This window comes from Microcaecilia unicolor, chromosome 9 (genome assembly GCF_901765095.1).
Source record: "Microcaecilia unicolor chromosome 9, aMicUni1.1, whole genome shotgun sequence".
Taxonomy (NCBI): Eukaryota; Metazoa; Chordata; class Amphibia; order Gymnophiona; family Siphonopidae; genus Microcaecilia; species Microcaecilia unicolor.
In genome coordinates, this window is record NC_044039.1 from 157,946,200 (window position 1) to 157,961,223 (window position 15,024).

General features: G+C 41.2%; 1 protein-coding gene across 1 annotated transcript in view; it reads left to right on the forward strand.

Annotated features, from left to right (window-relative positions):
• Positions 1 to 15,024, forward strand: part of FANCM (FA complementation group M) — a 177,985-nt gene that overhangs the window by 44,692 nt on the left and 118,269 nt on the right. Inside the window, exon 7 of the mRNA XM_030213832.1 lies at positions 8,178 to 8,279. Within this exon, the coding sequence (XP_030069692.1) occupies positions 8,178 to 8,279 (102 nt within the window). The remainder of the gene's footprint in view (positions 1 to 8,177; positions 8,280 to 15,024) is intronic.

Consider the following 15,024-nt stretch of genomic DNA (forward strand, 5'->3'; position numbering starts at 1 on the left):
TCACTAACCCATATTCCTCTTGTAGTTCTTCAAAATTCTTTATGCCCCCATTGGTCCACATTTCATCTAATTTATATAATCCTTTAAACGCCCATTGCTGATAAGTTTTTTCTGACTCTCCTAACGGGAAACCTGGTGCTCCTCTGATTGCCATTTGCAAGAAATATCTCCTTTCCAGGAAAACCTTTTTACGCAGTTGTAACCAGGTGCGTAATAGATGCCCTAATCCTATGGGTATCTGCTGTATTATGGCCATTATTTCTTTTTCTGATTTCCATAATATATCCCCCAGGAAGCGAATTCTCATCCATGCCCTTTCCCAGTGTAACCATTTCTTAGTGGTCATCGGTTCCCATCTGCTAGATATACGCAATTGATCTGCCTGGTAATAGAGTTTAAAGTTGGGAACTCCATCCCTCCTTGAGCTGGTGCGTGAAACATCATTCCCTGCGTACTCTGGGTGGGCGTTTATTCAAATGTACGCAAACATTTTTCTGTTCAGGTGCTGGAAAAAAGTGGCGAGGCAGAGGCACTGGTAGAGCCATAACATATATAGTAATTTAGGCAATAACATCATTTTTATAACCTGAATTCTTCCTAACCATGATAGTCAGGCCCTCCCATCTGTCCAGTTCTGTAAATAATTCTTTTATTTTTTGTGGGTAATTTGCTTGGTAAATCTGATCTATTTTGGGGGTAATCGTCACTCCCAGATACCTGATACCGCTAGATACCCATTTAAAGGGATATTCCTTCTGAAGCCGCTGAGCCTCTGGTAGGGGTGTTGTGAGATTAAGAAGTTCGGATTTAGAGGCATTAATTGATTAAAGCTTTGTTCATGGACTTTTATGAGCAGTTGTGCACCGATGAACAACTACATCCAGTGAAGAGCCTGATCATTGTATAAATGGGATAGAACTCCCTATTTTGACCAAAGAACAAATACAAAAACTGGAAAGACCACTTTTACAATTAGAAGTGGAGAAGGCAAATAAATAATGTAAGGACAGTAAAGCTCCTGGATTAAATAGTATATCCTCAAAGTTCTATAAGAAAATTTCAAGATGAACTTCTGGTAGAGCTCTGTAACTCGGAGTGGGAACCGATGAAAACAGTTGGACTAACAGTGCTTTCCATACCAGGGGAAGAATCCATCTTTATGTGGGTTTTGCAGTCTTGTATCATTATTAAATCTGGACATAAAAATCTTGATGAAGGTGCTGGCCAGCAAAATCCTAGCTTGTATCTTGGGCTTAATCCACCAGAAAAAGTGTGTGTGTGTGTGTTTTTTTTTTTTTTTTACCAGGTAGATATACAGGGGATAACATTGTATGGGCATTTAATTTATTACAGAGAGCAAGAAGAGAACAAATGCCATTTCTATTGTCAACTATAAAACCTTTGAAGTCAGAATGATTAAATATTTTGACACCCACTAGACAGGACTTAATAAACATCTGGGTTTTCTAGCCAATTATAAACCATAGAAATTCTACTGCCTTGTCACCCTCTTATTTATCACCATTCATATCTCCCTGTCCCTTATCCAGTCGCCCCTCCCAGTCTCTCACCTAACCCACCCTCACCCTGTTAGACTACCACTGTAATGTTTTGATGTTTCACTTATATATACTGTCATCTATCAGCATTTGATTATTTCTGATCTGACGAAGAAGGGCTACCTTCGAAAGCTAATCAAAAAATGTGTTAAGTTATTCCAATAAAAAAGGTATCATCTTATTTTCTTTTGTTTTATTTTATTCTATTTCTATTGTTAACTATAGATGCATAGAAAGCATTCACCCATGTTAATTACACATTTATATTCAAAGTTAGGGCGATAATGGGCTTTGGACCTTAGTTGGGAGTATTAAGGAAATGTACACATCTGAGGAACAGAGGTGTTGATGGAGAAGGGTCTTCATCAACTGACTGAGTCAAGAGAGCCCAGGTTTTAATCTAGATAGCTTAAATGGGAAGTCTGGTACAAACTAAAAATGTAAAGAAAAATTACTTCTCTGCTTGTCAGCCAGTATCCAACATCCCATTTCTAGGGAAACTTATAGAACAAACAGTCTGTGTTCAATTCAATGATTGGCTAGAAGAGAGAAACTGGCTAGATCCATGTCAATCTGGATTCAAACCCAGTTATGGAACAGAAACTGTCTTTGTATCCCTACTAGATGATCTTCACAGAAACCGAGACAGGGATTCACCACAGTGTTAGTACTGCTAGATTTCTCAGGAGCTTTTGACACTGTGGATCATGATATCATGCTAGCACGACTGACAGAGACTGGTATCAATGGAACAATACTTGCTTGGTTTAGATCCTGTCTATCAGACAGCCAACAATCTATAATGTTTGGCAGCAACTCATCGCCACCATGAACACTGACCTGTGGGTTATCACAAAGATCGATACTGTCACCTATTCTGTTCAATATCTACCTCAAGCCACTAGCTGAGCTGATTCGGTCAATGGATACTCGGTTCTACATCTATGCGGAAGATGTGCGGCTACTCATACCCATTGAACCTGACTTACCTACAGCCCTGAATAAATTGATTACCTGTCTAACATCAGTTCAAGAATGGGCTAAACACAACAAACTTTGCCTGAACCCAAGTAAAGCCGAGCTTCTCTGGGTCCCTAACACTAGTGGATACATACCTGACATCAAAATCTCTTTTGGGAGGTATGAATTTAAATCACAAGTCAGGAATCTTGGGATACAGTTAGATTCAACACTTACTCTGATTCCCCAAATCCAAGCAACCTTCAATAGCTGCTTCTACGCTGCCTCTCTCCTTACATCGAGAAGGTAAATTTTAGCCCAGTTGTGCATGCCATGATAACGTCAAGACTGGATTACTGTAATACACTCTACAACAGTCTGACTACAAAGGGCCTGCACCAGCTCCAGTTGACTCAGAATGCTGCAGTAAGACTAATAGAATGTTACAAGCAATGTGACCACATCACACCATTTTTGCAAAACCTTCACTGGCTACCAGTACAGTACAAGGCTAAATTTAAAACTCTGTCTGGTCTTCAAGACCCTTAAAGGAAATGGCCGAGAGTACCTAAAAGAATAGGATGATCCTCTACACACTTTCAAGGACACTAAGGTCCTCTCAAGGACTATCACTAACCACACCCTCTCCAGAAGACATTACACGATGTGACACTCGCAAGTGAGCCTTTTCCGGAGTAGCCCCACAGTCTGGAATGCACTCCCTAAAAGACTCCACTTAACACAGGACTATCTGTACTTCATGAAGCATGTTAAAGCTTGGCTCATCAACCAGGTCTTTAATGGAAGAAGTAACTAACTTGTTAGTCTCACTTATACACACAAGGAGTGACACAGGCTACACATACAGGAGCAGGACATGTTTATCCACTCCTACCCTAGCTGAGATAATATTTAACCATCTCTCTGACCTCATGTGCAACTTTCTTTAAATTAGTCTACCTTATTTTCAAACTCCTCTTACTCTTACCTATCTATATTTTCCATCTTTGTTTATACCTTACACTGTCAATTAAAATATTCTATTACGTATTGTGTTGACATTGTAAGTAGTATACTATGCAATATTGTTGTTTGAATACTTTTAATGCTGTAATTGTCTATTGCTCATGTTTGATTTATTCTTACTGTACACTGCCTTGAGTGAATTCCTTCAAAAAAGCAGTACATAAATCCTAATAAATAAAGTAAATAAAAATAAATGTATCAGGAAGATAGAAGAGAAGTTGATAATCAGAGCCACACAGGCAGGAAGGGATACGCCATTTCCCATGAGTCAGGGGCAAAGAAGAGAAGGAGAAAAAGAGAAAAATGTGCAGGCAGTGGAGGGAGAGAAGTGTGCTTACTGATGAGAAACATAAGGGGAGGATTTGGTTACTTCATTTTTTCAGCTGCTCCAAGTTTGATTACTCCCCAGCATGGGCTTGGCTGTGAGCAAGAACCACCAGGAATGAGTCCAGAGCCTTATCATTGGCTACTGATGGAGACGCTGAACACAGTGACCCGAAGCTGCAGTAGGCATGGTAGCTGCACTGAACCCTCTTCTGGTGCTCCTCTTCCTGCAGGATTGGCTGCATCTTCCTGGCTAAGTCACAGCAGCTGACAGCCCTGAGAGCTGTCCTGTCATTGCTTTTATTGGAAAGTCCTCTTTTAACAAAATGCTGATATTTGTACATCATTATAAGTGAACCTTCCAGTTCACATTAAGGAGGAAGAGGAGGATTTTGAGGCGCGAACCGGCGGCGCCAGTGGGGGACTGGGTCGGTGCTTGCAGCGGGCGGGCAGGACTGCCTGCCCCGAAGAATTAAAGGAGTCAGATCGGTGACGGGAGGGAGGGAGGAGAATTCTATTAACAACTCGGGAGGGGGTGGCAGGGGAGAGAACTAGGGAGTCGCTGGGCATGGGTGGATCATGGAAGGGAGAGAAGGGTCGTCGTTGGGCATGGGTGGATCATGGAGGGGAGAGAAGGGTCGTCACTGGGTATGGGTGCATGCAGGGCAGGGGAGAGAAGGGTCGCTGGACATGGGTGGATGGAGGGCAGGGGAGAGGAGCGTTGCTGGACATGGGTGGATGGAGGGCAGGGGAGAGGAGGGTCGCTGGACATGGGTGGATGGAGGGCAGGGGAGAGAAGGGTCGCTGGGTATATAGGTGCATGCAGGGCAGGGTGAGAGAAGGGTCACTGGACATGGGTGGATGGAGGGCAGGGGAGAGGAGCGTTGCTGGACATGGGTGGATGGAGGGCAGGGGAGAGGAGGGTCGCTGGACATGGGTGGATGGAGGGCAGGGGAGAGGAGGGGAGAGAGAAGAAATGCTTGGTTCATTAATCTCATCCCATGGCTTTTCCTACCATCTCTATGCTGATGACTCCCAAATCTACCTTTCTACCCCTGATATCTCACCTTCCATCCAAACCAAAGTTTCAGTGTGCTTGTCTGACATTGCTGTCTGGATGTCTCAACGCCACCTGAAATTAAATATGACCAAAACCGAGCTTCTCATTTTCCCCCCCAAACCCACCTCCCCGCTCCCCCCGTTTTCTATTTCTGTTGATGGCTCTCTCATTCTCCCTGTCTCCTCAGCTCGAAACCTTGGGGCCATCTTTGACTCTTCTCTCTCCTTCTCTGCTCATATCCAGCAGATTGCCAAGACCTGTCGTTTCTTTCTTTACAACATCCGTAAACTCCGCCCCTTTCTTTCCGAGCACTCTACCAAAACCCTCATCCACACCCTTGTCACCTCTCGTTTAGACTACTGCAATCTGCTTCTTGCTGGCCTCCCACTTAGTCACCTCTCCCCTCTCCAGTCGGTTCAAAACTCTGCTGCTCGTCTCATCTTCCGCCAGCGTCGCTTTACTCATACTACCCCTCTCCTCAAGACCCTTCACTGGCTCCCTATCCGTCTTCGCATCCTGTTCAAACTTCTTCTACTAACCTATAAATGTACTCACTCTGCTGCTTCCCAGTATCTCTCCACACTCATCCTTTCCTACACCCCTTCCCGTGCACTCCGCTCCATGGATAAATCCTTCTTATCCGTTCCCTTCTCCACTACTGCCAACTCCAGACTTTGCGCCTTCTGTCTCGCTGCACCCTACGTTTGGAATAAACTTCCTGAGCCCCTACGTCTTGCCCCATCCTTGGCCACCTTTAAATCTAGACTGAAAGCCCACCTCTTTAACATTGCTTTTGACTCGTAACCACTTGTAACCACTCGCCTCCACCTACCCTCCTCTCTTCCTTCCCGTTCACATTAATTGATTTGATTTGCTTACTTTATTTATTTTTTGTCTATTAGATTGTAAGCTCTTTGAGCAGGGACTGTCTTTCTTCTATGTTTGTGCAGCACTGCGTATGCCTTGTAGCGCTATAGAAATGCTAAATAGTAGTAGTAGTAGTAGGATGGCATCAGTAATGTGAGATCCTAGAGCAAGCTGTAAGCCATTTTGCAATTTATTTGTAGCAGCTTTGTGGTGGGCCAAACTTTGAGTGTTGGTGAACTGGTCCTAGCTTATGGGCTGTAGTTTGCTTACTTTTGCTTTAAGATATCGCTTATCTTGCTTGGGAGTATTGCAAAGCAGTTGAGTGGGGAGTGAGGCAAAATAGGGACGATTCAATATTATTATTTATTTATTTGTAGTATTTATATCCCACATTTCCTCACCAATTTGCAGGCTCAATATGGCTTACATTTCCCGTAATGGCGATTGCCATTTCCGGGTAGCAGAGTTACAAATGGAATTGCGTTAAGATGCTTACATACATGGTAGCAAACATGGAGTATAACATATATGGAATAGATCATGGTGTATATATATATATATATATATGTATATAGGTATGTATATGTATATATATGTATATATATAACATGTTCATACATACATGGTAAAGAAGAAAAAAACTGGTAGTGCATGAAGGCTCCTGAGTAGTAGATTGGTTAGTAACATGCATTAGGTCATCGACTAAGGAGAGTCCCTATTCCGCATAAGGTTTAAGTGAATTGCTTCATCAATAATCTCATAGAGGTTAGTCAGTCATGTGTTAAAAGTTCGGTTTTGTGTAACTCGTATATAGTTTTATTTAGTATTAAGATGGATGCTTAAGGTATGCCTTCTTGAAAAGATCTGTTTTCAGTAGTCTTCGGAAGATGGTTAGATCTTGCGTTGTTTTTATGGCCTTCGGTAGTGCGTTCCATATCTGCGTGCAGACGTATGAGAAGCTACATAAGCCGCATTGAGCCTGCTATTGAGTGGGATAGTGCGGGGTACAAATGTTACAAATAAATAATCTCAAGGCCCAGCTGGGATTCTTTTAATGCTTCTACTGGGGATTGAACCCAGGACCACTTCCATGGAAGCCAGAGGTTTTTGCCTTTTAATTATAGCCTTTTACCTAAACAGCCAGCCAACTCTGAGGCATGACCCAGAGGACTTGACATGGTTTTCTAAGGAAGCTAGAATGCCTTTGGATGTTGAGAGAGAGTCAAGGATGCCTCCATGTAATTATAGGATCACTGCATCCTTGGACTTGCTAGCACCATGGACTGCCACTCAGTATCCATTTGTGCCACCCAGGAAGCCTTCCCTATCAAGTACAGTGATGAGTGCACCCTGAGACCCAAAAGGAAAATGCTGGAGTGACTTTGGCTTGCAGGCTCTCCAGCACCACTGAAAGCATTGGGAGGGGGAGGATCTCAATTTGCATATCCCAACGGTGCTGGGACTGAGACAACAGGTGAGACTCATCCTTCCCAACAGAGATTACCCATTGGCTTGTTTTAAAAAGAAGGAGTTGGTCGTCCTCCACCATACTAAATTTGCCTGTCATGCACCTTGGCATTGGGCTCTTCATTTCCAATAAATAAAAATGTTACCACACAGGTGGCCAAAGTTAAAGATCATTTGATATTCCTCCTGAGGCTAGATAAGACTGGAAGAACTGTAGTGCTCTCAGATGAGAAAGATGCAGGATTTGCTGTTAAATGATACAGCTTAATTGAGATTTTACTTGAAAAGCTCAAGCTCTACTGACTTGGAGAAAGAGAGCTGCTTGTGAAAATGGAGCCTACCTCATTACTTGCAGTCTGGGGTATTCAAGTATAGGGAATATCTGAGAGAAAGTTTTGTGTTTTTTCAGGCATTGTCCCCATCCTAACCCAAGGAAAAAAATATTGCATTAATAAGTTACAATTATATGTATTATAAACAAAAATAGAGAATGTCCTGAATCAAAATAAGTGCTTTACTTGGTCAGTCTTTCTAGCCTTTTAAAAGGTTAGGAAAAAGCAAGCAGCATGCAAGTTTGGGTTACTTACATACAGAGAAAAGTATCAAGGAGAGTTTTTTTTTTAAAAATAATAATAATTAAATAATAATAATTTAGAGCAAAGGAGAGATGTTGTGTTATACCAAGAGAGCAGGCGTGTTTTAAATAATGGAAGGTATACTACATAATTTTATGGTATTTTTCTTATTTAATATGATCTCTAAGTAAATTTGTTCATAACAATGTGTTGGTTCACATTGGTGAATTCACAACATAGAAAATAATTTACAGGTACAAATGACATTTTCTAGTAAGGATGGAAATCTGTTTTTAATATTAAATATACTCTCTTAATGTTCCCCCTTCTATTTTAAAGGAGTGACTCGTGCAAAAAATGAACTTAGTCGGAATGCTGAGTTCATGGATCTGTATCGGCAACTTGAAATCATGTTTACAAATGCCAGTGCTGCTGTTGCAGGTTGGTAGCATTCTCTGGTACAGATATATGTATATACATTTTCTTTCCATATCCCCTGTTTAAAGAAATATTTTTCAGTTGATATCTGATGAAAGGAGTGAAATGCAGTATTTTCTCTACAGTCTGCAGTAGTGCAGAACTATTTGTAGTGACCAAAAAAATATGTTCCTGCCCTTAGATATTCCTTCTTTGTGTGCAACTTACTTTAAGGTTCCCTAGTAAATTTGTTATTTAGCAAATTTTTTTTTAATTTTTTGCCTTCTGAAAAAGGACAGGAAGCATTAATGTTAAAGAATTGTGGGGTAAGGTTATAGCTTGGGGGGGGAACAAACAAACTTGGAGCATCCAGGAAGATCTACTGTGCACACCCTTTTAACCTCCTCTTTGTTGCTTGCAGATTTGCCTATAAGCACTATTTAACTCGTATTCATGTTTTTTATTGGAGCTGTAGAAGGCTTCGGAGTGGCATAGGCTTGCATAAGTTCAGGGCTGGAGTGCTGCCAGTAGGTAGTAGTACTATATATACACATTTCTGTAATACAGAATTTACTGCAGCCACATCATGCCCCTCCATTACACATAATAGTATTACTGATATAGTTCAACACTGAGTACTTCTTCAGTGCCTGCAGTATTAAGGAACACTTATAATATATGAGGGAACAGCAGACAGAAGATATGAATTTAAATAATAAAAGATGGGGTATGCATTTTGGTTTTGTGCGGGGGGGGGGGGGGTTGTACAAAAAAAATGAAATATTAAATTTATAAAACAGTTCTTCGCCTCTTAGCCACTAGTTTGACATTTGGGTCATGGGTTTCTAGTGAATCTGTGCACCTCTGTTCTGTGCTCACATCTGCTTGATAGGCTGAGGGGCAGTCCCTTGCTCCTACTCTTTCACCTTTAGGAGCAGCTGTTCAATATTAGGGTTGTAGGAGCAAGACACAAAGAAAACATGTACAAGTCCTTAAGCCTGCTTAAAAAAGTAAAGAAGTAGTCTTCACCACAAAGTAGGAAAGAATGCAAACAAAACAACAAAAACTTAGGGGCCACCACTCAGTGACAGCCATCCGCTGACTGGTTAAATCACTTGGTTGGGGCTAGCCACTAATTTTTAGCAGCATTTAACAGGCTAAGTGCCACTGAAATTCGCAGTTAACGTCAAACTCAAAGCCGGCTATATTGGGGGCATTTCAGGGACAGAGTCAGCACTTGGCTGCTTAAGTGCTGATATTCAGCTCTTAGAACGGTATATAAAATGAATAGCCCATTAAATATAAGCGACCAGGTTTACTACATAAATGGGATTGCATAAAAGCCTGTCCTGTTTTTTTTTTTTTTTTTTTTTTTATTGCTTATCACTTTAGCATACAAAGAATTGTGAAAATTTACAAAGGAATAAACTTCTTAATAACAAGATCAATACGAAAACAATATCATCAAGTCCACGTCATGAGGAATATAGCTTACACCACAGAAAACAATAAGATAAAAAAAATATTGGCTCCCAAAACCAATGCCATCATAAAAGCCTGTCCTGAAGTCCACTGGCCGCTTAAGTGCTGAATATCAACATACGTGACTAAGTGTTAGCTGGCTGTAAAATAACTGGATATTCGAAGCCTAAGCCCAGACAAGGCTCAGTTTTGAATATCTGAGAATAATTCCATTGGCAGTGAGCAAAATGCCCACAGCTGACGGCTGCATATCGGACCATTAAATTTTAAGAATGTATAAGTTGCCCTACTGGGTCAGACAAGGGTCCATCTAGCGCGGTATCCTGTTTCCAACAGTGGACAGTTCCAGAGCTTAACAATATGCTGAGTGACAAAAATATTATCTATTTATTTTAAATGTGCCACTATAACTTCATGGATTGTTTCGTAGTCTTTGTACTTTTTGAAAGAGTAAACAATCAATTCCATGTTTACCTGTTCTACTTCATTCAGAATTTTAGAGCCCTTTATCATATCTCCTCTCAGGCTTCTCTTTTCCAAAAGGAAGAGCCCTAACTTCTTCAGCCTTTACCTCATATGAGAGTCTCTGTCTGTCCATCAATCCATCCTCATTATTTTGGTAACTCTTCTCTACCTTTTCCAGTTCCACTATCTTTTTTGAGATGTGGCGACGAGACCTGCACACAGTACTCAAGGTGTGGTCTCACCATAGAGCTGTACAGAGTCGTTATGATAGTCTTTATTTATTCTCTGTTCCTTTCCTAATAATTCCTAACATTGTTTGATATTTTTGGCCACCAGTGCACACTGGTATGTATTGTTTTGATGACCCCTAAATGCTTTTCCTCTGTGGTGAATCCTAATTTGGAATTTAGCTTCATAGAGCTGTAATTTGGTTTATTTCTCCCAATGGACATCACTTTGCACTTGTCCACATTAACTTTCATTTGCCATTTGGATGTCCAGTGTTCCAGCTTCCCAAGGTCCTCATGCAGTACATATGTGATTTCATAGCTTTGTATAGTTTTGTGTCACCACACTCATTCCCATTTCCAGATCATTTATAAATATACAGTACTGGTCCCAGTACAGATCCTTGCAGTACTCCACTGTTGACCTTCCTGCTTTGAGGGAATTGGCCATTTAATCCTAGTCTCTGTTTTCTATCTTTTAACCAGTTCCCAGTCCACAACAGAACATTGCTTCCTGTCCTATGGCTTTTTAATTTTCTCATGAGTTTCTCATGAGGGACTTTTTCAAAAGCTTTCTGAAAATCTAGCTGCCTTATCAACCAGCTCCCCTTTATCAACATTTATCCACGTGTTTGTTCATACTTTTAAAAAGATGTAGCAAATTGAGACAAGATTTCCCTTGGTTGAATCCATGTTGAATGTTCCCCATTAAACCATGTTTGTTTATCTGTTTGGTAACTTTGTTTTTTGTAATAGTGTCCACCATTTTGCCTGACACGGATGTCGGGATTACTGGTCTGTAGTTTCCTGAATCCCATCCTGGAACCCCTTTTTTAAAGTTGGTGTTAAGTAGGCCACCTTCCAAACTTGATGTACCATTGACAATTTTAATGCCAAGTTAGAGATTACAAATAGGAGACCTGCAATTTTCATTTTTGAGCTCCTTCAGTATTCTGGGGTGTTAACCATCCAGTGCAGGGGATTTGCTGCTCTTGAACTTGTCAGTTTGGTTTATTACATCTTGCAGATTCACTGAGATTTCTTTCAGTTTTTGCAAATTGTCATCCTTAAATACCATTTCTTCCTCAGTAAAGACTGGATCAAAGAATTCATTTAATCTCTTGGCTATGGCCTTGTTCTCCCTAAGTGCTCCTTTTACTCCTTGATGATCTGATGGTCCCACTGACCCCTTCATAGGCTTCCTGCTTCTTATATACTTGAAAATGGTTTTGGTAAAAGTTTTTGCCTGTACAGCAAGTTTCTTTTCAAATTCTTTCTTTGCTTTTTTCATCAGTGCCTTGAGTCTAACTTGCCAGTGCTTATGCTGCTTCCTGTTTTCTTCATTTGGATCTTTTTTTTTCATTTTCTAAAAGAAGTTCTGATATCCTCCTTCACCTCGCCTTTTAACCATGTTGGCAGTCATTTGGCCTTCCTTCCTTCCATTTTTGATATGTGAAATACAGTGGTGGAAATAAGTATTTGATCCCTTGCTGATTTTGTAAGTTTGCCCACTGACAAAGACATGAGCAGCCCATAATTGAAGGGTAGGTTATTGGTAACAGTGAGAAATAGCACATCACAAATTAAATCCGGAAAATCACATTGTGGAAAGTATATGAATTTATTTGCATTCTGCAGAGGGAAATAAGTATTTGATCCCCCACCAACCAGTAAGAGATCTGGCCCCTACAGACCAGGTAGATGCTCCAAATCAACTCGTTACCTGCATGACAGACAGCTGTCGGCAATGGTCACCTGTATGAAAGACACCTGTCCACAGACTCAGTGAATCAGTCAGACTCTAACCTCTACAAAATGGCCAAGAGCAAGGAGCTGTCTAAGGATGTCAGGGACAAGATCATACACCTGCACAAGGCTGGAATGGGCTACAAAACCATCAGTAAGACCCTGGGCGAGAAGGAGACAACTGTTGGTGCCATAGTAAGAAAATGGAAGAAGTACAAAATGACTGTCAATCGACAAAGATCTGGGGCTCCACGCAAAATCTCACCTCGTGGGGTATCCTTGATCATGAGGAAGGTTAGAAATCAGCCTACAACTACAAGGGGGGAACTTGTCAATGATCTCAAGGCAGCTGGGACCACTGTCACCACGAAAACCATTGGTAACACATTACGACATAACGGATTGCAATCCTGCAGTGCCCGCAAGGTCCCCCTGCTCCGGAAGGCACATGTGACGGCCCGTCTGAAGTTTGCCAGTGAACACCTGGATGATGCCGAGAGTGATTGGGAGAAGGTGCTGTGGTCAGATGAGACAAAAATTGAGCTCTTTGGCATGAACTCAACTCGCCGTGTTTGGAGGAAGAGAAATGCTGCCTATGACCCAAAGAACACCGTCCCCACTGTCAAGCATGGAGGTGGAAATGTTATGTTTTGGGGGTGTTTCTCTGCTAAGGGCACAGGACTACTTCACCGCATCAATGGGAGAATGGATGGGGCCATGTACCGTACAATTCTGAGTGACAACCTCCTTCCCTCGGCCAGGGCCTTAAAAATGGGTCGTGGCTGGGTCTTCCAGCACGACAATGACCCAAAACATACAGCCAAGGCAACAAAGGAGTGGCTCAGGAAGAAGCACATTAGGGTCATGGAGTGGCCTAGCCAGTCACCAGACCTTAATCCCATTGAAAACTTATGGAGGGAGCTGAAGCTGCGAGTTGCCAAGCGACAGCCCAGAACTCTTAATGATTTAGAGATGATCTGCAAAGAGGAGTGGACCAAAATTCCTCCTGACATGTGTGCAAACCTCATCATCAACTACAGAAGACGTCTGACCGCTGTGCTTGCCAACAAGGGTTTTGCCACCAAGTATTAGGTCTTGTTTGCCAGAGGGATTAAATACTTATTTCCCTCTGCAGAATGCAAATAAATTCATATACTTTCCACAATGTGATTTTCCGGATTTAATTTGTGATGTGCTATCTCTCACTGTTACCAATAACCTACCCTTCAATTATGGGCTGCTCATGTCTTTGTCAGTGGGCAAACTTACAAAATCAGCAAGGGATCAAATACTTATTTCCACCACTGTATATCTGGTCTGGTCTTTCAAGATGGTATTTTAAAACAACATTAACAGGGAACCTCAAAGCTCCTAATAGGGAAAATACTAAAAGTATTAAAGCATCCACTATTTTAGTCAGGAGTAGAGTACTATCATTGGTCCCAGTGAGGGGAAAAAAAAGAAAAAAACCACACGCAAAAAATCATTTATAAATGAGAAAAACGAGTGGTATAAAAACGTTCCTTCTCCTACACTAATATTATTAATTAACAAAGTGAGACACCTTACCCTCAAAACTGAGAGAACCTGGAAAAAGCCCCGGGAAAAGCTATACACAGATCAACAGTTAATGACTTAAGGATCCCTCCGTGTGCATAAACTGATATCACGCCTCAAACTTGCAATGCCGCTTAAAACTTCCAACCCCAGAATGATATACAAATATTTGTTATTCAAAAAGTCTCATGGTACTTAGCTCACATACTGCTGGTTAGTGTTAATAAACAATGCTGTATTTTAAATATAGATATCCTATTCTTATTCTTTAAGCATAAAGTATATTTTCCGTGCATTTCTTAAGTGGTTACCATTGTTTTCCATATTATCCGACTTTTCACGTATCTGACAACGGCTCTGGCTCTGATAATCGAGACTGCACTGGAGTGACATACTGTAAAAGAACTACCTGTCCCAGCCAGAGTACTTTAAACTGATTTGTCTTCTAGAGAAATTGCACAAATAGAATAATGTTTTCATTTTTGATGTTTTTCAATTGTCTTACTTTTTAGGATCGTATATCCTGTGTTTAAAGAAAATCTTTTAAATTCGCATTTCTGCAATATGACGTGGCAGGCACATTGTACAGAGGCTAGGCAAAGATGTACTTTCAGTGTTGACCAATGTTTTTTTTTTAAAAATAACTCTAGCAAGATGTTCTGTTGCCCTTGTGTACTTCAATACACATGCTATATTGTCCTGATCCACAGCCCTGGAATAGCCTTGTATGAAAAGCTCCCTATTATTAAAGAGAGCTCATTTTCTTGCTTAACTATTTTAGCAGGGTTACCACAACATTCAAATTCTGTAGTACTTCTGAGGTATGTTTGTATTCATCTGCTATAGCACAGATCCATCTATAACGAAATAATTGTGACAAATGAGGGCTATCAATTAGGTGACAGGGATGTATGTTTGTACAATATAGAAATGTTTTGATCCATTTCTTTACAATGTACAGTAGTGCAGAGGATAGCCAGCTGATTTCAACTCAAAAGAGGAGGTCTCTTTCTTACCTGCCAAGGGAGGGTTAATTAGTGGCCATCATGAAGGGACTCGAGGACTACAAGGGTCTGGGGTTGAGACAGAGGATTTAGGACAACTTGGAAAATCATGGGAAGTGGTTGGGATGGACACCAGTGTAAGGACAGAGAAGGATAGAAGAAAAGGGCCCTATTCTCTATGTCCTCCTCCTCTTCCTGCTTATCCTAATGAACCTCCATCACTAGCTCACAACAGTGTTCCTCCCCAGCCATCTTTCACCCACTGGTGCTCAGTGAAAATAGAGAGGA